This window comes from Astatotilapia calliptera, chromosome 20, assembly GCF_964374335.1.
Source record: "Astatotilapia calliptera chromosome 20, fAstCal68.1, whole genome shotgun sequence".
Taxonomy (NCBI): domain Eukaryota; kingdom Metazoa; phylum Chordata; class Actinopteri; order Cichliformes; family Cichlidae; genus Astatotilapia; species Astatotilapia calliptera.
In genome coordinates, this window is record NC_137441.1 from 28341189 (window position 1) to 28367366 (window position 26178).

At 39.4% G+C, this 26178-nt stretch overlaps 1 protein-coding gene across 1 annotated transcript in view; it reads right to left on the reverse strand.

Moving 5' to 3' along the window:
* Positions 1-26178, reverse strand: part of nphp4 (nephronophthisis 4) — a 170258-nt gene that overhangs the window by 87605 nt on the left and 56475 nt on the right. The window contains exons 7-10 of the mRNA XM_080295371.1: positions 24382-24566; positions 20052-20184; positions 1053-1271; positions 384-525 (exon numbers count right to left, since the gene is read on the reverse strand). Of these exons, the coding sequence (XP_080151497.1) occupies positions 384-525; positions 1053-1271; positions 20052-20184; positions 24382-24566 (679 nt within the window). The remainder of the gene's footprint in view (positions 1-383; positions 526-1052; positions 1272-20051; positions 20185-24381; positions 24567-26178) is intronic.

Below are 26178 nucleotides of genomic sequence, written 5' to 3' on the forward strand. Positions count from 1 at the left end.
AGGCCCTAATGGACAGCCAACGTCTTCACCAATCCCTTTAGGTGTATCCTTTATTCCCCCCAGACTCCAATCATAAAGTATATTGATCACGTAGAGAGCAGGTGGCTCTATTGAGATAACATGTGCACAAGACAGGCTAGTTCGATGCCTGTTGCTTCAAAGTTTGGCTGATTGCAAACAGGTGCCGTTGCACTATTGAAGTGCACCCAACCTATAAACACACGCATGCACAGAAATCAGACTACACTCTTTCCATTTTAAAAAATTATAGATGTAAGCAGTGAATAGCCTTTTATGTCTTTTTGTGGAGGAAAAGTCTTTGTATGAGCTTTCCAATTAATGTGTGCTTAAAAAGCTATTATGAATTACATAATGATATTTACCCTGTGAAGGTGATGAAGGTGATCTTCTCTGGCGAGGCACGTCTACCTGTTTTATCCTCAGGGATGGCTTTGGGCTGGATGCCTTCCTTTCCAGGCTGGATGACAGCCAAAATTTGATCATATCCTTTGCTTCTGAGACCTCCTTGAGAGAAGGAAGTTTCAGACATTTCAACAAAAAAAACAAAAACAAAACAAAAAACAGAATGAAGAGTTCAGATTCTGCAGGGAAACGAATGAAAAAGCTGACAGAAGAAAGAAGACGTGATAGTGACATGCAGTTATTTCCAAACACCCAAGCAGTGTTGCAATCCTCTGCAAGGTGTGAAAAGTTAAGTCATATTAGGACGACTTGGGCACCCTTTGAAATTTTTGATACCGTCACCAAAACAATGTCACTTGCAGACAGCTGCCTACATCCATGCTATAAAATATCATGCAGAATTTCAGAGTAGAGCCTTCAGGGATGATAGAACCTGACCTTGAACGGTACTGTACGGGGGCCTAGCATGAAACCCAAGTGCGAATGTAGATGATGTGAAAGCTTTTGAATTCAGGGAAGCAGTGTTGTGAGTATTGAAGGCTGCTGAAAAACCTCGTTTAAACACCTTTCAGTGGATTCTTCACATTTTAGTCTTTCGACAAAAGCATTCTTCTGTGCCATTGTATTACCTGAGCTGTGCCTGGAGCTGAGATTGGTGCAGGGCTCTGAGCTTTGGCAGACACCTCTGTGCTGTAGACCATGGCTCCATGAGGGTTTGGCTTTGCACCTCCTTGCAATACAAGCTGTATCTCTTCCCCCTTCCACTCAGCTGGCTCCTGGAAGGGACACCAAATCCCCCAACGAAGGCTATGCAAGAAAGCAGCGCGGGATGTAGAGGTAGCAGATAGCTGTGTGATGGAAAACGACAGAAGAATAGGGAATTCAGACATTGATATGATGATCTCGCAAAAAGAAACCAGCGATTAAACTGTTGTAAAAACTAAACCGAATGTAGTCTTTTCTCTTTCATCCAACTGAATAATTACAATCTTTTACAGTGTTTAACTGTGATCAATTGATAAAGTTATTTAATTTATAAAGCAGAGCATTAACAGTCTCCAAGTACGACCAAAGAACAAAAACATAATTTAATTTGCCAACTTGTAAATCCTTATCTCTAATCACAAAAATGAACTGCAAGAGGCCTTAAAACTGTGTGGCATGGTGATGCTTGTCGTTAGCACTGAGCATTCTCTAAATCCCACATCGCACACACGTTTTGGAAGCAGCTTTGCTGTGTTTGAACATGATTTACAATCAGTGCCGCTGAGGCTCTACTTCAGCCGTCCCAGGAAAAGTAAAAAAACATTCTGCTTTAAATCATCCACAGAGAGACTCAGTGGTTTTGCTGAATCGATTAATAAGCTGGTCAGCCTCAGACGATTGTAATCAATCATAGGCAGGACAGGACAGAATACACAACAAGCCTACTAGCCCCACACTGCTCCAAGACAAAGCCGGCCATGTAATAGTTTGCTGAATGCTTCAAATTCCACTGAGAATAGTTCTTTAATGTAACACCATAATCTGGCACTATAGAAAATCAGTCATAAAAGTAGTGTCTTTATTCTAAATGTCATACAGTACCTGTTAATGGTACAATAGAATACAATTATCCATGCAATGTGTTGAGGAGATTTTAGCTAATTTTGTGCCATATAATCTACAAACTAATCTAAAACCACTCTTGCAAAGGTCAACTAAAAAAAAGTAATGATATTCAGAGTGTGGTGGTTTCAGTTCTTTCTTCATTCTATATAAAAAGTTAAGTCCCATCGTCTGGGAAGGTAGGAGAGCAAAGCAGAACTGCTTTTCCATAAAGTCACTTTTTACTTCAGTATATAAAAGGAGAGCAGCCAAAAGGTTAAAAGAGTCTTCACCATGATAGATCCAGTCAAAAATTCACTAGACAGAACATATCTTACTTAGTACCACAGAGGCTATTCCAGATGGGAGCAGCATTTGTGTAATTGTGTTTCTGTTTCCTGTTTGCCACTAGAGTTCAAGATGTTCATTCACAATCCAGTACCATCTTTCAGCAGAGTTCCCAATTACACATCATGTTATCGTATGGCCTTGTAGGCCTTATACCATACCATACCATACCATACCAACTTTATTTCTAAAGCACTTTAACATAAAACCAGAGTTTCACAAAGTGCTGTACATGTTAATAGCATACGTAAGGAAAATTAAAATGAGATACAATAAAATAAATAGATACAATAAATTGAAACATGTTAAAACAAATTGAGTCAACCCCTCTAATCAATGCCAAAGGCTTCAGCGAATAAATATGTTTTAAGAAGACTTTTAAATTCAGAGAGAGAAGAGGCCTGCCTAACATGCAAGGGCAGATCATTCCACAACTTTGGAGCAGCTACAGCAAAAGCACGATCACCTTTAAGTTTATACTTAGTTTTCGGTACCTTAAGGAGTTGCTGATTGGCGGACCTAAGGGAACGGGCAGGTGTATATGGTTGTAGTAGCTCCGAGAGGTAGGGGGGGGCCAGGCCATTAAGAGATTTATGGAACTTTCCCAGATTTAAAAATAAAAGCAGGATGGGCACCAGTTGGGCTGATGGGGTGAGCAGGTGCTGCAAGGCTGAAATGCAGCAACCTGGGTCAGAGTCCAACCCAAACCCCCTCTGCTGGGTATCTGCTGCCAGCCTGTCTCCCGGCTTTCCTGTTCGCTCTCCACTGTCTAACAAAGGCAAAAGGCCCAAATAAATGCAGGGCCATACTGATTATGTTCTTGATAGGCTCTCCAGGCTTTCTATTTGTAGTAAAACCATTTTCTTTAAGCATAAATAACATTATGCTCCACAATCCATGTTATGGCATTTGCTGTTTAACACACTAAACTAACAGCAGCAGCAGGAGCTACCTGATAACAGTCACCACAACCAGCTGGAGTATACAATTTTGGATACAGTTTCTGTTGAGATTCAACTCCTAACAATTGCTGTAGTTATCTTTTAGCCTCAAGAGTGGATGTTGCAATCACTTGTAAATCTTGAACTTACCAATCAGGACACTGTGTAATCAGTAATATTGTCAAAAACTCAGATTGGCTGTAAATAAATAATTATTTTAGTCACTCAATCCACTTAAAATCATACAGGACTCTCTAGTGGGACTGTAGCCAGATTAGACACTGGCATTAACAGTAAGTGGACACTTTCTCTCTAAATAGGATGTGATACAGATAAACACTGGTTGGAAGTTCATCCATTTCAAGCACGCCTAGGGTAGAGCACGCAAACACAGGAATTAATCCCAGTGCTCTGAAAAATAGGGATGTCGTGTAATCGACAGGCACATCTCTAAATCAGTTAAGACATTTTAGATGAAATGTATAGTGGGAGAAGATGAGTATATATGTGTTGTGACATCCTTCTCGATTTCACTGAAATAAAGCATAGTTTTTATCAGACATTTTTCACTGAAAAGATAAAAACAAACGAACGCCCACATTCATAAAATTCTACTTTCATAATATCAACGAAAGATTCAGAAGAAGAACGAACGAAGACTTTTCGGTGCGATATCACATTTCTATTTAAATGAAAGAGAAAGGGGTGACTGTCACAGCAATGACTGCATGCTATTTAATTAGCTGCCAGTTTCCACCACAATTAATATACCTACAAATCCAATATGGCATGATGAAACACCATCTAAGGTGAATGAAAAGCAAGACTAGTGCATTTCTGTGCACTGCTTTCTTAAATAAATTGTGATCTGTGCGGTCATGGTTATTGTAGTATCTTTTGTTGACCAAGCCATCTACCACGGTGTCCCTCCTTGAGAGATTTTTCTTACAGCACCGCGGTGCACTGACCTTTGCAAAAGAGGTCCTTGTCATGTAAGCTTAAACTTAGATCATTTTGTTCTATTCCTGTGAAAAATAACCAGTGCACTCTTTGTTTTTCTGTTGAGGGCTGCTTCAAAATGTCAGTTTACTATGAATTATGCAAAGTAATTTCACTGCCCAGTTAACAAAGCCCAAAGTGAAGTGTTCAGATAGCTTAATGGAGCTGACATTTTGAATACTACAAGTGAAAGTGCACTGCAGCAGGGACTACGTGTGGTAAAGGTGTAAAGGTTAAATTCATGTCAGCTCCCTGCTTGACAGCAAATTTGAATATTCGCTTTTATAATATACAATAGACGAACACCTAATCCTGCAGTGTTTATTAAGTTCTTCGACTGCCGTTTACTTCCTTTTATACTGACAAACCAACCTTCGGACTTTGTGTTTGGTTTTTGTGTTTGGGCTGAGATACCTGCCAATTTCACACTCATGTAAACACTATGGTTGTCGCTTGTGTGACACTTTAGAGGGAATTAAGCAGGAGAGTACCCAGTCCTGCCATTAAAGGTCTGTTATTCCATCTAAAAAACTCTTTAAAGCCTCACATATCTCAAGTGGCCAAAGTTGCTGATCAATACTCCGTTCTTCTTGAAAGGGAGCCAGTTTCAGACTATAATTTTACCCTCTAGTAGCACAGACATTAACAACAATTTTTTTAACTTCAGAACTATATGGCAGACATAAAACAGATAGCACTGTATTCCCCGTTCAGGCATTGCCTGTTTTTCTATTTCATGGGGGTTGAATTAATAGGATGTTTTATATGAAATGTTAAATCAAACAAGTCTATTTTCAAAGCGATGATTTTGTTCAAATGAGTAGACTAGAGAAAGATCATTTTATGGCACAGGGAGTAGCCAGTAAAAATTGCAAGGCAATTTATCTAATGTGTCTCTTTTTTTTTTTTTTCGTACTTTGTGTCTGTAACGTCTCTGTGCTCTGTGCAGAACATGAGGGAAAGAACAAAATGAGTGTCTCGCACATGACCCAACGCTCACCTCTTGTATTATTCAGTGAATATATTGCAGGAGTGATTCGGGAGCAAAAACGCTGGCCGAGCTCTGAGAGAATGAGAGAGACAAAAGACCAATCAGGGGGTCTTTTCTATAGGGACGCCTACAGCCTTGGAAAAAAAGAAGAAGCTTTTATCTGTCCAAAACTCAATGCTTATCACACTTTCAGTCTTCCAATCATAGGAAACTGAGCCCATGTTCAGAATTGCACCAAGTAGCTGAATGGGAATCTAAAAGGAATGAGAAGTGAGCTAAACACCCATCAAAGTTACAAATATGAAGTTATTAAAGGTCAAAGTGGAGGCGTTTGGGGTTTTTTTGCCTTTTCTTCTTTTGGCAGGTTTACAAAAACAGAATTCTGCGATTACAACAATGGCAACGAAAGATATCACACCAAGAAATAATTCTCTTTTAGACGCAAAGTGTGAATCACTGTCACGGTTTCAGTACAGCGGTTTTAAAATGCTTCAGGACAGCGCGATCTACATATGAACTGCAAAAAAAATAAAATAATAAAGCACCAAAAACGTGGGGTGGCAAACAATAGGACTGAGGGGATCTCAAAGGGACTCTTGAGGTTTGAGTAAACAAACAGGATAATAGTTCCACTCAAAGCCAGGCAGAAAAATTCACAATATGCATGTAATCCTTCTACAGAAACAGTCATCAGAATTCAAAAGGCAGGAGCTTAAGCGCTACAATATTCATTTCCGTGATTACACGACAGCCGAGAGCAATGGCACATCTACATGCAGGTGTAAGGGCTTTAACGGTATCGTGGTAAGAGCACAGCACCGTAGGAGGCAGTCAGCTGACGCATTTGTGTTAAGGGCCTCTGGTGAGAAGAAAGTTGGCGAGAGGGTCAGACGAATCGACTTATTCTGAGCACCACAGTGTGTCAGTGAGACTTAATCAATCCCAAAGCCTGCTGGTGACAGCAGAGAGACATCAAATCAATTGCATTATATTTCACTGGCAATAAAGTATGACTCTTTGCACTCGCGCCGTTTTGGGGAGGAAACATTTGAATTAATCAAAAGAATTTGTCATTTGAATTGAAAGTTGTTTTTCCACGTGTTCGCTGTTGTGCCGGTCACTATGTCGGACAAGGCAGAATGATCAATAGCCAATTTCCCCAAAGTGTGATTACACCGTTGATTTGAGCGTTAAAGGCTACATTTAAAATAAGAGCCATTAACTTTCACTCAGAGAGCAACCCTGCACTTGTTTCAATAGTGCACCGGGGAGGGGGGAAAAAATAGAAACAAAAGCCTGAGGCAAAACCAGAGAAGCGGCAAACTTTTTCATAAAGTTGCACTGAGGGAAAAAAAACCAAAAACAATAACAGCAATGTCACCGCACACATAATTGCTCCAACTGGTAAAGTGTTTTCTAAGGGAAGAATCCATCAACCTTGTTTAGAAGTGTAAAACATAACGCTGCAGCATTTCTAGACAAATAAGTGTGTCTGTTCTCAAACATAATACAGAGTGGAAACAAAGATCTCACGTCTGTAACCCGGAGCAAGAAAAGTAATCATCAAACTTTTGGGGGACACCGAGGAGAAGACAGGAAGAAGGAAATTATTATAAAGGTGACAGAAGGCGAGTTTTGCACATCAAAGAGAGCTGAAAACGCATATCCCAGCAGACAAGAAGAACTGGAGGAACAGACACTTACCAGTGCAATTTACTACAACTTATTAACTCAGAAAAAGTAAGAACATATAAAAAGGGGCTGGGGAAAGCCACCGTTAATTTAAGGAACAACCACCAAGTCAGACTGGCTCCTGTTGTGCCTGTTTAAGTTTTCTTAATGTGCCCAAATATGAAGGAGCCAAGTTTGCGATACGCCGAGATAAAGCAGTATGCAGAAACATATTTTTGGAAAAGCTCAAAGAAAAATGGCAAGACACTCATCGACTCGGGGCTTTCTAGAGAATGGCAGGAATTAATCCTAAATTAGGGGGATGTGAGCATTGATGAGAGACAAAGTCTGACAGTTATTACCATTACCGCAGTCTGTTGGGCTGTTCGAGTCATTATTTCAGCCAAGACCCTGTGACAGGCACCGGCCCACAGCTCCCGCTACTTATTCTCTACAATGAGAAGCCCTGAAGGAAGTGAGAGAACATGCACAGAGATCATTAACTTAAGAGCACTAAACCACTCACATTTTCATCCATCTGTACAAGTAGTCCAAATGAACCCAGCAGGCTTCTGTGCTCTACTCAGCTCACCAAGGCCAAATCAAGCTTGGGAAGGAATTGTGTTCCTTTTCAGCTCTCGCTGTTGACAGGCACAACTTCAAGGAGGTGTTCATGATAGTCACTCAGGCTCAGGCCAATTTGCCGTGGACATGCATGTCTTTTATTCGAGCTTTGATGTTCGACAGTACACACCGATAGACATAGCTCTGACGGTTAAGCGTTTGACTCGCTCAATTTTATTCTGGAATGTTTTTTTGAAAAGAAGCATAGTGAAACGCTTAAACCCATTAGCAGATATTTTGCTGGCTTTTAGGAAAATTATAGTTTAGGCACAGACCAAATGCTCAGGATGGAGGTTTTTATCCTCGCTCTAGCAGTTTTACAGACGTTATCATCACTTGGCTGGTCCGCCGCTTTGGACCAGCCTCATTAAGTGATGGACCATTTGAGTTTTGTTTTTTTCACAGTGAGGGGGTGCAAAAACATCCATAAGACAAACTCAACTCATGACATATGCCTTATTAAATTCTGGCAAGTAGAAACATAATCAGTAGTTTTCTGATTTAAAATAATACAGACACATTTAACTGACAGCGACAATATGAAGTGCTTCAGATGATTATCAATTCCTCATCAAAGCATCAGATCACTCGTACCTCTTTGCATGAAAATTCAAATCACCAAAAGATAATCGTAATACGATAAGCTGATATAATCACTCGCTGAAAGTTAATGACACCGCGTGCGCGTGAGAGTTTACGCCAAGCAAATACCTTTTCCAAAACAAACCTGTCGACATGATATCTCAAAATTAATCGTGTAATATTTTTCGTCTCCAGTGCACTGATATACTGATATACTGCAGACTCAGATTTGTCTAATCTGCCCTAGTTGTGATGAGCTGTATGCAACAGTGGAGAGGAAAAGCTAAATTAGACTTTTCTACAGCTGCTTGGGCTTCAAATGTCTCTGAAATGCTACTGACTTCTTTATGCAACTGCTATTTTAAATGAAAATCAAGTCTGGACTGAATCTCATCTACATTTAAAAAAAAAAAAAATCCCCCCCCCCCCCCAAAATAAATAAATAAAAATAAATAAATAAAACAGCCCCAGTCTGAGCAGGCCATTCACAAGAAAACCATTAGATGAGCAAACATCATCACCAATGCCTCTCTGGCTGCCAGGGCCCTGCATCCGTCTGGAGAAGGATGGCACTGCTGGCAGGCACTGACAGGGTAAGACTCACTCTGGGCCAATCGCAGGGGGAGATTGATGCACTTCTCACTGGGGGGAGAACTGACATTCATTTTAATTAGGCGGGCGAAATATTGTCTCTGCGGCACGCAGCCTTACTTGCCTCAGCTTCACATTTGGAAGGAAGGGGGCGGGGGCCCGGGGAGCAATGCCCTCAGAATAGGCCACCGATGAGCTAAATATATCACTTTTAAATCCTGATGACATTACTTTGCTTAAGATGTTTGATTAACATTTAATTAACATTTGTATGACATTTCAGATCAGTAGCAAACAAATATATAACCGGTTTCATTGAGGGAGCGGGCCACACCAAGAGGGAGGTCTACACCCTCCCGTTATGTAATGCCAGCAGACCGGAAGAACTGCGACCAAGGGAGGGGCTCGTGAGTTCACAGAGCGGTGTTACAGTAAAGTAGATGTTCTGATAAGCATTTGATTGGGAAGAGCTTCGCAAGATACTTTTCATTCAGCAAACATCATTAAACCCTGCAGGGGCCCACAAAAACCACTCAACACACACACGCACACTCAAAAGCACACAAACAGCTACTTAAGGGAAATACCTGTCGGTGAGCCAATTAAAACCCAAATAAAATCCTCTGTGGCACAGAGGAGAAGTTCTACACCATCACGTTTAATAAACCCAGCCACAACCTATGTCACTGCTTTCTGCTCCACATACTGTTTATCCTCCATCCCCTGGCAGTGACAACCGAGACAGAGAGAAGAATAAAAAGATCATTAAGAGAGTGATATTTATTATAGCTCAGCTAATGGAAGGATTGTCAAATACCAAACGCGACACATGCCCGCGTAAGACTCTGAACCACAATTACTAAGCCATCAGTCAAGTGTGTATTGGCTCATTCAATATATTAACAGTAGAGTTTTTAATATGCTGCCGGAGGAGCAGCTTACTATTTCCTTATGTTGATGTTCTAATTAGCACAATAAACAGAGCGACTTCAGCTCTTGTCGAGGCACAGAGACAAGGCGGAACTGCACCTGTGACAACACAGCAGGCCTGTCAAGCCTCGGATTGCTGAACACGTTGAATCAGTCTGCGTGGGGTTATGGTGAAAGCGATACTCCACATATCAGTGGAAAAAGCAAGAAGAGGAAAGAGCAAAGAACTTGTTAACCCCCATTTTCCAACCAACCAACTTGTATACTACATACAGTAGTAATCAACACTTCTTACAAGCAAAGAGCTGCTTCATTTTGTGGGTTTATATGTTATTTTCAAAGGAAAAGTCTGGCTCACAAGCAACACATCTACTTCCCCGCAGACATCAAGTGCATAACACCACTCAACAGGGTTCTCCTTTTAAAACGGCAGATGAAAAATAGAGAGGGTCAACCAACCCATGAAACTAACATTAGATTCATTTACAAGCTGAACACAGCAAATATAACCCACTAGCAACAGTTGTCATTTCAGGCAAAACAATGTAATAGCTTCTGGCAAGAGGGGAGATGATTTCCTCACCACTGTCTGAAACAGTTGCTAAAGGAGAGCTTAGTGAGCAGTCAATTGTGGGAACACAGCAATGCTTGAGTAAAAACAGAACAAAATGTTCCTGGGATGAACAATAATGGGCTGCCAAAACACCTCCAGAAGGGCTGGGATTTTCAGTTTTGTTAAAGAAAAATGGAAAAAAAACAAAGTGACCGTGACATATATTTCCACAGCACTAATTTACCAAGACATGAGCAGAGTCACATATTACTCACAATTTTGCTTTGTTAAGTTTCAACTCTACTGTTTAGCAAAGGCTCCCATAATGCACTGAGTGTTTATCCTTCAATCACCTCTTTTTACTCTGTTTTATTCATCATTCTGCATTTAATCATTAGGAACAGATTATCTTTTTTCCGGTCTTCGCAGCAAATGTCCACCACTCCCTGAGCTTTCTTCCTGTTTAAACAGAGTTTTTCCTTCCCACTGTGACCAAGTGCTTGCTCAGAGGAGGTCAGCTGATTGGTGGGGTTTTCGCTGTGATGACTGTTGTGATTTTGTCCCATATGTGCAAAATTGAATTGAATTAACAATCTTCAGCACAATTCTAAATGATTTGCTTCATTTCAGTATAATACTAGTATACTGCATTAGTGTACATGCAGTTTATTGCAGACTTTAATCGTCTCTATAGCAGGATGTTCTGACAACTCCCTGCGCAGATCTCTCTGTACAGTTCAGGATACAGGAAATTGTTAATTTCTCCATGAGCTCTGTATCCACTGCAGTCATCAGTCTCATTTATTTGGAAATTGCTCTCTGTCACTTCTCTGACAGCTAACAGATGTATTAGGATTGTAGTTTTAAATTAAACCACAGCCAGCAAACAATGCAACATTCACAAACGCCGCCCGACCCCAACTCTGTTTCTTTCATATGACCATGTTTTCTTTAAATTGGAATGTTGCTTTAAATAGCATGTAAGACATAGGCACGCTGCCAAATTCAGACCTGCGTCTGCATACATCTGCGTGAGAGCTCAGGAAAGGGCAAAACAGAGTACATTTAAAGGTCATGCATTAATGGTCACACTTCCTCCCACGCTCAGTAATCAACTGTGCCACTCACTGAATGCAGTCAGGGTCAAAGGTGGCACAACCTGAAAATGTGATGCAGGTGACACTTTTATCACTGGTTGCAAGCAGGCCCAGTTACTCGAGCTGAGATCCCATTTCAGTACATGACACATAGCACAACTGTCAAAACCCTCTTTCAGCAACACAAGTTTGCTGCTGCGAAACAGCTTGGGAGAGTCACCAATTACTGTTCCGAGGATGTGATTCACTTTTGACACTCTCTTAGAAGCATAGCAGTGGTTAGTGAGAGGATGAAACCAAGTAGCTCTCTTAAAATGTCCCTCCCTTCCCTTCTGTCGATCTATCCATTTTGCGTTCCATCTTTCTTTAGGCTGCGACCTACAAGCAGTCACTCATCCCCTGTGTCAGTGTTTTGGATGGCTGTAGCTGTCAAATTCCCCGACAAATTGTTTCCTGGCAAAAGGACAAAGCCATGAGGGCCAGCAGAGCCTTCTTCACTGATTTCCTCCGGACTACCCACACCACCCCCAACCTACACCCCCACACCCATTAGCGATGAGCTAGTGCTTGTCAGCAGAAGAAGGCGGACAACAATAAGCCCCATCGTCTTGCATTAAGCTTTACGTAACTGTATTACATGGCTCAATAGATGAGTACTGCTGCGCTAACGGTAGCTGAGGAGAGGCAGCAATCAGCAAGCAGGAGCAGGGGCAGAGATGTCTCAGATGAAGTTACGGTGGGGCTAAATTGGTGCTGACAGAAAACAATTAGGAGAGGCGTCATTGCCTCGCATCAGTTGTCAGTGACCCGAGTTTTCGCACAGTGAGCAAACCGCTGCCTATGGAAGGCATTCACTTAAACTTTTAAGTGCATAACTAAAAGCATGATGTGCTATGTTGAATAGTACATCATGAATAGATTTTTTTCCCACTTCTTATATAGAGCATGTGAAGGAGCTGAGAAAGGAGCAATCACAAACGTTGAAAAATTTTACAAGGCTGGCATGAAACTGCGCGCATTTGTTTGTGTTGGCATAAACTTACCTTACTCACCTTCTATTGTAAGTGTAAGGCCTTCTCATTTTACCATAAAAACAAAAGTTCTTGACACCAATACGGTATTGGGTTTATATGTCATGTAAGTGGGATAAAAGTATAACCTCTGATGATGTTCCAGGATAGTTCCTGGCACTGGCTGTGAATAGTCTTGACCTTTACTTTGTTCACTAACTGCTTGGTTTACACATATAAGTAAGTCTGAAATGCTGCACAATAAGGTCGTGGGCACTGACATAAATCGATGGATTTAGTTCAAACCATTTAATAAGTAAAAAAGTCTGTGCCAGAGAAAAGTAAATCCTCTAAATATTTTGTGATCAAACCCCATATTAAGAGCACCAAACAGCAAAAGCACTGTATCACACTGTGATGAAAGCAGAAACATCAGAGGGCAGCAACTGAAACAAATTAAGCCAACAATTATCAGCACGGACACTGCAAAAGGTAGGAGAGGACTTTTTCAACATTCTACAAAAGTTGAAGAAGTGTCAAGCGGCAGCTTTTACCTTGAAACCCTCTTAAATCTCTCATTATCTTTCACATCATTGGAGTAGGTATTAGTTTATGCTAAAAATGCCACATTTCGTCCAAGAAATCAATGACATGCATACATAAGCAATTAAAGTAAAAACATAGTAAGAGATGGAGGAAAATAAGGTTACCTTCATCTTAATATTTTGTAGCATCATAATTACTGAGCAAGGCAGTGAGCAGAGCAACTAACTGCAACTCTTAAGCACTGCTGTCTTTTTCTCCCCCCCGAGTTTCTTCGACATTAAGAGAAACAATATGGAGAAGTGTGTTAAAATGGACATAGAAGGACACAGTTCCCCTGTGTTCACCCAATCAAAGTACAGGCACTTTGCGGTGTGTCGGGCAGCATAGTACAATGGTGTCAAAAGGATAAGAGAGAATGAAATAGCAAAACACAGAGAAAGCAAGTAAAAGGACTGTGGGCACGGTGTGTGTGTGTGGTGGCAAAGAAAAGTTGATTATTTGAAGTTCATTGACCCCAGATATCCTCTGAGAACAGCCTATCAGACAAATTCCCAGTTCCTCTCCTTTCCCCAGCCTCCTTCATTTAAATCGTTATCTCCATCCCTCTGACTGCTAAGGAGCATAAAAAAGGGTGCTCAAAGGCTCTCAGAGAGAGAAAGAGAGAGAGAGAGAGTGCATGGCAGTGGGAGAGCAGGCAAAAAATAGAGAGAGAGAGAAAAAAGGAGCCCGATCATAGCCAAAATCAAAAATACCAAAGAGGATAAGTGACGACACTGCATGATGTTCTTTCTTCATAACCAAAGGCGATAAGGGCAATGCAATTTTTTTTAAAAAGGAGGCCATCCTTGTTTTTTGTCTTACTGTGAGAAGCAGACTGGCTTTCAACACAGCAAGGATGAGACATGTAGGCAGTCTCAGAGCACCAGGTGATTGCCTCTGTATTGCAGCGGTAATGTCTTGCAAGAGAAGGGATTTCAACAAAATTGTTTTACAGTTTTCACCCACCTCATCCCCCTCAGAATACATCAAAAGATATAATTTTATTTAATCAAAGGGAAAAAACAGTAAGGCAGACTGGCATGTTGCTGCCATGCAAGCACAGCTCTGTAGCGGATGAAACTCTTTTCAAGCTGCACTACACAGCACCATCTAGTGTCAGCATAGGCATTAAAAGATTGGATTCAAAGGAAGTAGCAGGATGTCCATACATCACTCAAAAGACAAATCCACACATGCAACAAACAGAGCGCTTCAGGAATGTAACACCCACTGCCCCCAAACTTTACAACAAAGCTACTGTATTATTGTTATTGCTGAATCGATGAACGTTATTCTGCAAAAACACTGCAAAATACTTCAGTGTATTAACAAGTTTATGTCAGTTTCTACATCTTTCCTACAGTACTCAGTTATCCTGTAATTCTATTAAACAGATGGACTTTCATTTTATTCTAATGCATATAATATACCATCTAATATATTGTATAAGTATAACTAATATGTATACTTAAATTTAGCATCTCAGTTTATCTACAGTGCGGTGAAAAAACCTGTCTTTCTATTTTGAAACAAACTTTCTTGTCATTTTTTTAGCTGCTTTAACACCCATTTTCAATCCAGGGCTTGTACCTGACCATTTTGAGAGGTTATTGCTTTTTTGTGTTTGCTTATTAAGCCACTTACCACTGACCCATGAATCACTCAAGCATAGAAAAGGCACCTAATTCAAGGGAGGATCCAGTCTTTTGTCTACACGTAACAGACACCTCAGCAAAGAACAATTTTGAACTTAAGGGCTTTGTTAGAAAAAGTATGAAAAAATCTCAATGATAACACAGTTTTACAAATAGCATTCTTTGACCAACAAGGTGATTCCCTAAATACCATTAGCCAAAAGCCTGGCATCTCTCAACACGGCCTGCAGTGTGTCCTTATGTGTGAGTACACACACACTAACAGAAGCCACTGATTTTCAAACACCACCAGAGTTATACTAGCGCTTGAAAAATCTTACAAGAGGTTGTGGCGGCAATCACACATGAACCCTCACATTTGTTGTTCTCAAGTGGTGTCAAGTAAGGTCTTAAATAATCAGGCCCCATCTTATCTTAATGAGCTTGTAGTATCATATCACCCTATTAGAGCACTTCGCTCTCGCTCTGCAGGCCTACTTGTTGTTCCTAGAGTATTTAAAAGTAGAATGGGAGGGAGAGCCTTCAGTTTTCAGGCCCCTCTTCTGTGGAACCAGCTTCCAGTTTGGATTTGGGAGACAGACACTATCTCTACTTTCAAGTTTAGGCTTAAAACTTTCCTTTTTGCTAAAGCATATAGTTAGGGCTGGACCAGGTGACCCTGAATCCTCCCTTAGTTATGCTGCAATAGACGTAGGCTGCCGAGGATTCCCATGATGCATGGAGTTTTTCCTTTCCAGTCACCTTTCTCACTCACTATGTGTTAACAGACCTCTCTGCATTGAATCATATCTGTTATTAACCTCTGTCTCTCTTCCACAGCATGTCTTTATCCTGTTTTCCTTCTTTCACCCCAACCGGTCGCAGCATATGGCCCCGCTCCTCCCTGAGCCTGGTTCTGCCGGAGGTTTCTTCCTGTTAAAAGGGAGTTTTACCTTCCCATTGTCGCCAAAGTGCTTGCTCATAGGGGGTCGTATGGTTGTTGGGTTTTTCTCTGTATCTATGAAGCGCCTTGAAGTGACTTTTGTTGTGATTTGGCACTATATAAATAAAATTGAATTGAATTGAATTGAATTGTGTGAAGTCTTGTTGGCAGTGAAAAACTGTCTGCATTGAAGATACACCCTGGCTCAATACAGCTATAACACCTTGAAAGCATCACATAGTTGACAGTTGCGACACAGTCAAGGGACCTGTATAGTGTCCCATCACACTGTTCTTGGTAGCCAGAGATATAGAGTGTGAGGGCGTAGCAGTCAGCTGATAGTATGGCAGGACTGAGAAAGATGCAGTGGGCGGCTGGGTGAGATTTCTTCAGGAGGCAGCACGCATCAAATCCTTATCAGTCAACACCCAAGAAGGAGCAGCCTGTGCATTAACATTCACAAATAACATATGCACACATCAGGACGCAGATACACAGACATGCACTCCTCTCCCACACACAGAGACAAAAATTACCCTCCACCCACTAAATATCTCTCACCTCATCAAACATTCAAACATTTATGCCAAAGAAGGTGAAGGTGGTGAAGTAGAGTGTGGCAGAAGGTAGTTTTTGTCACCCTCCCTTGCTATTCTGGGGGGATGTAGATGACAATTTGATGGTTCTATCAAGTTTATTAGAATTTCTAAACTTGGATGAAGTTTTTTTTAAAATATAATTCCACTAGGAGCTTGAAAGTTTGAAATATTTAATGGCAATATGTCTATCAGAGTAAGAAATATTGTGTAAATCTGATGTTTTGAACAAAGGCTGGTAGATTTAATGGCAAACCTCATGACACATATTTACAAATTTATACAGTGCATACTTTAGTGAGCACAAATGTGCTCAAAGCAAATTGTGGCACATTAGGAATGGGGTCATCAAAAACACACACATCATATTACTGGGACCATGAACCACTTCAATAAATTTATAACATTAATGTAACCCTGACAGTGGGAAAAAGTTCAGTTACTCCAACTCCAAAAAACAAAAAATGATTTTAATTTCACGTTTATTTGCCTTCATTGCTTCCTACCAGAGTCCAATTATGACCACCTTCATGTTCACATCTGTTACTCAACCGTGCATCACAAACTTGTACACAGAGTAAACATTACCTGTTGTGTCAAACTGATCCAAGTACAACCGGGCTACGAAGGAGGAGATGCTAGCAGCTGGTGATGTGCAAACCAAATGTAAACAAATGACTCAACTGAGCATTGCTAGCTGCACTCCATATGAGAGGCGGTTACATGGTGGAAAGGTTACTCTAGGTGACTTTAACTTTAGTTATTGTTAAACTCAAGTGCCAAAGCATGTTACATGCATAATACAGCTGCCGGCACCTTGTTTCAATAGATTCACACCTCAAATTAGGCAGTGTGTCATCAAATGACAGTAGCTCATTTCAAAATAAGGATGGAAAAAGAAATTTACCTCATTTACTTAAAGCCACCTGCAAGTATCAATAAAACATTTTTCAGTGTTTGTTTTTCTATATAATCATAAATATCACTACTATACATTTAATTGAAGTATCATGATATCATTTTAGGGCTATATCACAATTTGCACCAATGCTTCCTTTCAAATCTGTTATGATGAAAGGAAGAAACCTAAGAAAAGAAAGGTGTGCGACACATGTAACGTCATGAGCTGTGAAACTCAATCCTGCCAGACGTGTTTAATCTAGTAATAAGTAAAGGGTGTAATTATGTAAATATGATATCATTTCACTTTTGACTGTTTTTTTTATGAAACAAAATGAAAAGTCTTGACTTTTTAAAGTCAACAAGCCTACAGCTGTGGCCATATCTGCTCTACACAAAGACTAAACTTAAAAAGAGATGCAACAATGGGTAGAGCGTGCTGAAAATTCTTTCTATTCATCCCCTATTTCTACTTTCTCACCTAAATACACATGCAATTGTGTAACTTTTAGCCACTCTAGCTATAGGTCAGTTGCACTTTGGTGACATTTAATCAACTGCTAACAGCCAGTTGTGAATTTAAGTGAGATATTCCACACTGTTGATAGGCTATAATAAAGTTTAATACAGACATAAGCACCCTTCTAAGTATAAACAAGAATGACTCTGCTCATCCACTGGCTTATATCTAGCACCTTCACTATGTCAACGTTTCAATTAGCCCAACAGTTTGTTTAAAGAGAATGGTAACCGTTAGAATTTCATGCTGTTAAACTGCTCAGAGTCACTAGGACGGCTCTCTGTATCATTTTGTCACAATCTCTTTTTTTAAATTCTAAAAGTCACCTATGAGATACTAGTGTTATAACAATGCTTTCATGTGCTAGAAAACTATTCCATATAAACAGTTGCCTTTCCACAACCCAAAAACCATTATGTCTCAACAGGAAATTATCACTCTTGTCCACGGTAAAAAAAAAAAAAGAAAAGAAAGAAAGAAAAGGGAGAATCTGTCAATTTACAATACACTGTCAAGTGGATGCAAAGGTAAGATTGGGTGAATTAATACATAAACGCAAATGTGGTACGTGCCAGCCATGGCTAGTTGTTTTTCCCACTGTTTTTAATTGGTGATCTGGTGACCCATGCTTGTGTAAGGGACAACATGCAGTAACACAGTAAGAGCCCAGCCTTGGCATGCATTAAGTGTTGAAGGCTCTCCCACGCACATAATTACCACAGTCCTTTTGTGATTTTTTTAAGCCATTTGAGGTTGTTAAGTGGTTTGAATTTGGAATTTACTTCCCTTGGGGACATGTCGACTCTGTAGCTTTGCAAGAGGTGCCTGCTGCCAATATAAACAGATGTAACACTGACAGGACTTTAGATATTATATTCAATTAACTAACAACATTAATGACATTGCTGTTATTACTTTTATTTTTAAGCAGTCAAAATTAACAAACAAAAACATCAACACACAGTTTATATATTAAGATGCGTCAGTGTATATTTGGATTGGGCTTCCTAATGCATATAACATTTACTAACTAACTTTGACCATCTGGTAAAATTTCAGGCAGATAGTTAATTGGTTGATAATTAATTGGCCAGGCTTTAGTTGTGATAAGTAATATCTAAGATAATATATTTGAAACAGAGAGAATTAAAAGGAATTCTCTAAGCAGACCTGCATTTTGAGCTTCATTTTTTGTAGAACTACCTAAAATGTAGCTACAACACTAGTCAAGACTTTGCTTTGTTAATGTGACGTTATTTTAGGCAACAACATTTAATGAGCCCCTTCAAAAACCTTTGACATATTTATGTAAAAGAAAACATAATAATTTTTGTTGAGTTAAAAAGTTGAAAAAGCAGATTGTGCAGAAGTTCAAAGCAAAACATAAAACAATAAGACAATGAAATTCCCATTTTTAACTACACTTTTCTGTTTAACAGTTTTGCATTGAGGAATGTTATACTAAACGTATATTTGCAAATCACTGAATTCTGTTTTTATGCACAGTGTCATTATTTTGGAGAATCGACTGGAAGGAAAAATATCCAGGCAGACGTCTGATGAGGTATTTATGCTGCTGGATATTTTGGGCTACCACGGATGTGATTTAGATTTTCTGAGACATTAATTGACTTAACAGAGAGAGTAGCTCGACCAATATTTATTTATTTATTAATTTATTTGTCTCAATTTGGCACACCATAGTGACTATAAAAACATATTAATGAAAAGAAACAAAGTACTTATAAAAGTACAGAATCCTAATAAAAAGTACACCACACTGTAATGGTAAAAAATACAATAATCTGGAACTTGCTGGATTTCTCAAAGAGCCTTTGAACAACTCAGCAAATTTTCCTTAGGTGGACTGAATTTCAGTGATACAATTGATAACTTATTTTAGTTAATTTAGTTAGTTAATAAAATGACTTATACCACCAAACCAGCCAAGAGCAATGGCATTCTTTTCAAGATCTGACAGCTCTACGTTTCAACCTCAGCTTTGTGTGCACTTTAGCAGGAAAAGAGTGCACACTTGTCTAAGCTGAAAAATAAAACAGAAAACTACACATTAATGCATGTTTAAAGAAACATGTTCAGCATGTTGTTATCTTTTTTATTAAATTGATTTATGAAACTTAAATAGAAGCTAATAAAATTTGAAAAAAAGATGGGAGGTTGTTCTAATGAAACACCACAATTTGATGTATAGTTGAATCTGGTCAAATCTTTATGATACAACCTACAAGCCTGCATGTCTTTGGAAACTTACATCAGCTCACACTATAATCTGACCATCCATACTTCTTTCACACAGGCCATATTGCTTTCAGTGATTTCCTCTGGGAGACGATGGGGAAAAGGTGTGACACTCAAAGAACACAAAAGCGATGGTGAAACAACAAAGACAGAGTGGAGCTGAGACAATGTTGTGAGGACTTGTTTGAGTGTTTCTGATTGGTCCTGAGTTAATTTTTGGCTAGAATGTTGATTAACAAAATCCATGTGCTTTTGCTTTTCTCTTACCATAGTCTCTCGGCCTATTGGAGTAGAGAAGACATACTCTAGCTGAAAGATGATTGCCAGAGCCTGATGATTGGTCAGTCTAAGCTCTAGGCTGCTGCGAAGGCCCAGGATCTGAGGCAGGGAAGATGTTGAGCTGAAGAAGAAACAAAGAGACACACACATGCAGTAAAGTGCAAACGACGCAAAGCTGTTAGCAAAGCAGTGACTAAATGTCACTGAAATGCACAGGTCCCATTATTTCTGTTAATAAAGCCGCATTTTCTATTAAAATGATTCAAAATCAATGTCTGTGAGGATTTGCTAAATGTTCCTTGGCAAGCACCGGCCTCTTGTGTGAGAAATGGAACAGCACTCTTGGTATTCGTCATTCACAGTTTGCATACACCATAGGCGGGAGCATACTGTGGAGTGCTAGCGTGTCACGAGGTGGGGCCGAGAGCCTTTTCCTTTTTCGCTTCATGGACTCTCTAGAGTCCTTTTTTTCCCTCTCTCTCTGCTGTCTGAAACTATCAGGCATAACATAACCAAGACAGACTGCCAGCTTTTCCTGGCAGCACCAAAACAATTCAAACAAAGTAATTATTCCCTACATTGGTGCTGTAGTCTTAAATCACTGCATTTACAAGAACTTTGTTCAGGAAAGTGCAAAAGATTTTAATTTTTGGATGCTGATTATTATTATTCATATTTAAACCATAATTAAGGACAGATCGCTGGTTAGTATGTTATTACTTTTCATACTAATAACCCACTCATACAGTATAATCATCCACATCATCATCAACATCAGCTACTCTTGAATGTGAAGTAGCAAACACATTTTTTATTGAAATGCCCAGTGAGAAGGGGAACATCATTCACTTCTTTTATGTGTGTGTGTATGCGTGTTATTGGCTGAGCTTTACAGCATATTTTGGCATATTTGCTTTAATTTCCTTCTCACATTTGACAAACCGTAGAAAAATATTTCTCCTAATCATCCCGACAAGCTCATCTTCAATGAAAGTGCACACGCTGACAGAGAGGTGTGGAAAACCGTTGTGAAAGTGTAAGCAGTAGCTTCTGCCATCACTGTCCACCGACAGAATGGGTTATTTCCAGAAAGTATTGTTGACACAAACATATTTCTTCACTCCCTTTACAGAAGGGACAAAGCTAGAGCATAAAAATAAAACTCCACATACGACATAAACTTTACAAAATCAAAATAAGTAATACGTCACCATACTCAGTTTCATTATTTTTATTTTGTTGTATGACTGAGATTCAGTTGTTAGTATTTTTGCCACAGCTGCCAGAACAGTCAAATCTCAAACTATTCCTCACTCCAGAGACAATATCTTTGTTACACACAAATGAAATTACAGTACTTAGCTAACAAGTTGCTGAGGGGTCTTGTTATAGTTGGTGTACCTATTGTAAACTACCTCAAAAATTATTCATATTTTTTAATTAATTAATTAATTACATTCATTTGTTTAAAAAAAAACACAAAATATCTTTATTATTAATTTATTTTTTTGTTTTTATTCAATTTCACCAATTGTGAATAGCGGTTCTAAGGACTGGGCATTGTAGATCAAGGATTCATTTTACATCGTGGGCCACATACAGGCCAGTAAAACTAAAACTGGAGAAAAAGTTCTGGTAGTTCAAAAAGTTTTCGTTAATTTACAGAAATCTACAGAATTGTCCAGTGAGCTGATTTGGATTCTTTACCAGGCCAGTTTTTGTCTCTGGGTGTTATGTTTGACACTCCTATTGTAGATACATAAATAAATCCATCTGTCTGGATAATATGATTTTGATTGCAATTTATCTGTATTGTAGTGGTGAAATTCACTTGGGAGTTCTCTCTCTCCTGTTTTATTTTCATGATTTAAACCAGGTGCTAGTGACCTTACACTGGCTTAACCACTTTAACACCGAATGTAGTACATTTGAATGTACTTCATGACTGTTTTATGAGGTATGAATCTTGTATGCTTTGGTACGGTGTGTAAATTATGGGTCTAAGCTTGGGTTAGCAAATGGGAGCCCTTATGAAAAAGAGAATTTTTTATGGGCAAGGTCAGCAAATATTTTACAAAGCCACACAGAAAGTTTTAAACATAATGTACATCGAGACATGACCATTCCACATTATGACTATTGTGTTGATTTAATGTGCACTTCTTTTTTTCACAGTGTTAAAAGTTCTTGTTTATCCAGCAAGCAGGCAAGCAGGAGTGTGACATTACAGTTCGGTACAGATATTTTTGGAAAGGATATAATTTTCATCATTTGTGGCTCAGTTTGGCACTGCAATACATTTGGAAAACCAAGATCAAAATGCAGCTGAAGTGCTGACTTTCAGCAAAGATTTCACAAAGTAATGGATTAACAACTGTGGAATTACAGCCATTTGGATGTTTTGAGTTGTCCATCTGTAAAACGAAGTGTCTTGCAGTGAACACTGATGCATTTGAGTGAATCTTAGCAGAAAATACAGCTCTGGATAGGACAGTCTTTATTTTCCCTTCTTTTCTTCTGTTTACTGTATTTAACTCTTGGATTATATACAGATAAGGATAATTCCCCCCTTGAAATTTAAATTTTTTGTCAAAAACCTCTCAAATGCTTTTTAACACAGATAGGGATTTTCACTACAGAAAAAACAAAAACTACCAGGGTAAATATTCTTAGCTCCCTGAAAAAGTATTCTTTTTTATTGAGTCATACCACCAACTATGCAATACTCGGAACTTGTAAAATCAAGTTAAAACTGAGGGTTATATTCCAATTTAAACACAGTATAAAAACTTCAGTGAGGGTTTGAGCCGTCACAAGCATCATTTCAAAAACTAAAGAAATCACTTTAGACTTAAGGAAAAGAATTGCTGATGTTCACAAAGTGTCAAGAACTGGAGTGAGAACTAACATCAAGAAATTCAAAGAGAGCCACACAGCTCAGAACAAGCCTGGCAGATAGAAAGGGAAAGATTTCAAAGACTCTGGAAAGAAAACTAGTCAGAGATGTTTCTACAGACCCCAGAACAACTGCAGAGATGCGTGAATGACTTTCCCAAGTTGAGATTGTCCTCTCAAAGAAGACGATCACTAGAACCCTGCACAGGAATGGACTGTGAGGTTGTAGACCAAGAAAAACTTCTGCAGAAGAGACACCTTCAAGCCAGACTTTAGCACGCCAACCTCAGAACGATTATGCATACTGGAGGTACACCCTTTGGTGAGACGAGACTAAACTAGAGCACTTTGGCCACAGAGGTGCTGCTTATGTTTCAAGAAATGCGTGAGAGGCGTACAACCCAAAGAACGCCACCCCCACATTGAAACACAGTGGTGGGGGTATTATGCTGTGGGGATGCTTCAGTCTGGAATTTCAGATCTCATCAAGGTGGAAGATACCTCATGCAGTCAACAGCAAAACTGGGTTTGGCAGTCACTTTTTCTTCCTGCACAACTCAGAACATGCGTTGCTCCTGGTGAAGAACTACCCCCAGAAAATCAAAGTGAATGTTACTGACTGGCCTGCACAAAGCCTGATTTGAATACCACAGAAAATCTGTGGGATTAGTTTAAGACCAAGATCTGGAAGACCATCTATTTTATTTCTGTGTGAAAAGTAAAAGAATCTAAGCATCCAAATTCAAACAAGGTTATTTAGAAAGGCTGGGTTAAAAATTCCTTGCTCTGTTTAACAGCACTTTGGAAACACTTTTTAAAAAATTAAATTTTAATAGAGGGGCTAATAAATCTGTCCTCATTTGCACACCGACCTCTTAATGTGTGTTGATTCTTCTCTTGGCTGGCTGTTCTGAAGGGTTTTTTCTTTGCTACAGAAGATCCTGCAATCAGCCACCACTGTCATCTTCCATTGGGCATCGAGGCCTTGTGATGTTGCCGTGCTAATCAGTGCATTCAATTCAATACAGCGTAATTTTATTTATATAATACATGCATTATATAATGCATGTATTGTATTGTATAATAACATTAACACACACCAAATACATTATATATACTGCATATCTTATGAAACACCAGGAAGGAAGAAAGTCTGCATATTGAACTTTTTCTAGGCGTCTCTGAACCAGTAATACAGACAAATAATATTCATACCAGCCAAGCTTTTTCAAAAATACAGCTTGTGCTGACATGGCAAGATAAACTTCGAATCACTTGCCCATCAGCAAAAGGAAAGGCATCTGGAGAGGCTGAGGAAATACCATAAACATTATCACTCCTGGAAAGGTTTTTGCTCATCTCTGCTCTTTTATGGTGTAGAATTAAAGCTTTACTGTAGACATAAAGAGTTCCTCCTGCTCACCTGTCCTTACTCAGAGTGCTCTGTTTGGAAGGGCTGCCTGCTCGTCCTCTGACTCCTGAGGGAAAGGCCTCCAGTACTACCACTTGTGGCTTCTCAAGGAAGCACCAGCCATTGTGGACTCCAACATGAAGCCTCCTTTCCTGAATGACAACTGTCCTTATTGCACCATCTGATCCTGGTTGTAGCTAAGAATCGGTGAAGAAAAAAAGTAAACATATATTACACTTATAATCAATAAATATTAGTATTTTATTTTTTACATTATATTTTATGTCTTTGTAACAGTGTTAGGGACTTTGTTTCTTAGTTGAAATTGATTTATAACATGAAAGTTTCCATCAGCAGCCTTGTTTACTTATCCTATTAACCAATAATTTGCTAGCTCTATTAGTATTGTAATTAAGTATTTTATCATTAACAAAAATATGTGAAAGACATCATTCAAATAATAGTGTGTACTATTCTTATTTTTTCAGTTATGTAGTTTCCTTTTGTTTAACAAACAAGTGCTGGCAGAAATGGCTTTGCCACCCTGTATCAGCTGCAGTTAATGCGCAGCTGACTGACAGCTGTTCAGTGACTGACTGTAAACTCTGTTACCCCGAAGTGCAACGCGACGCTGAACCTGCCTCTCCTCCCACTCTTTCCCATTTTTTGTTTCCAGTTCAATCTTTTCTCTCTCTCTCCATCACATCTGCTACTCCCACTCTCCCTTTTTTCCCTTCTCTTTTCGTTGTCATTTTCTCTTTCTGTCCCCCTCGCTGCTTAAAGCCTTCTCCATATCCACCCACACCTTCTCAATCAAATTAGCATATCAATTCAGCTTTGGGTTTTTTCTTTTAAAACAGCAACAGCAGAAACAGGAGCAGGAGTAACAGCCCAGCCCGCTTGGATAACTGTACGGCCCACATACATCACCGCTCGCTGCTGTTCTTCTCCTCGTGTTACATCTCTGCGCCTGCTGACTCCATCTCTGTCTCCATGTTTACTATCTACGCTCCTCTTGTTATCGTTGCTCATTCGCTCACTTACATTATCCAATATGTGCACAGCTCTATACCATATTTTTCTTTTGGTGATGGGGATGGAAGATTAAAGCTCTTTTGATAACCTCAAGTGACTCCTTTATTTCTCACTATCCTCTAACAAAAGAAACAAACAAAACACTATCCGCTTATTACAAGTGCTCTATTTTGTGATGAGAGAAAGCCTTGCTGTTACACATATACGGGCAACTAAAAAGCACATAAGATGCAGGTAAAAATGAATTAATGTGCCGAGTTTTCATGATGAATAATCAGCTTGTGGACCTAGCGTCTACAGTACGTTTTAATAAGATTTCTTTTGTATTATTTTAAGATTTGGTGCCTCACTAAGGCAACACTGCACGTATAGTCTGTTTTAAACCGACTCAGCTCTTGCATAACTGTCCTCCAGCTGGATCACTTAGGCTAAGGCTCTAATCAATTACTGTTTGCTGTTTTTGAGTGCCAAGACTAAGATGTACTCACACAGAGGAGTCAACATCACATGGAAGTCAATCTCGTGCACCATGCATGCACAGTGACAAGCAAAACAATTAATAATTACCAAACAAAATTATGGAAGACTAAATTGCTGTATACAGTGGTGCAAGTGAAAGAAAAAAAAACACAGTAAACTACATTTGCCTCATTTCTAACAAAGAAGTCCTGATTAAATAAACACTAGTTACCTTGTCCTGAAGTGTTTCTCTTTGTTTGTTTTTTGGAAAGCACAGTGCAGCAATGGCTAGAACTATCACCTCACGACAAGAGA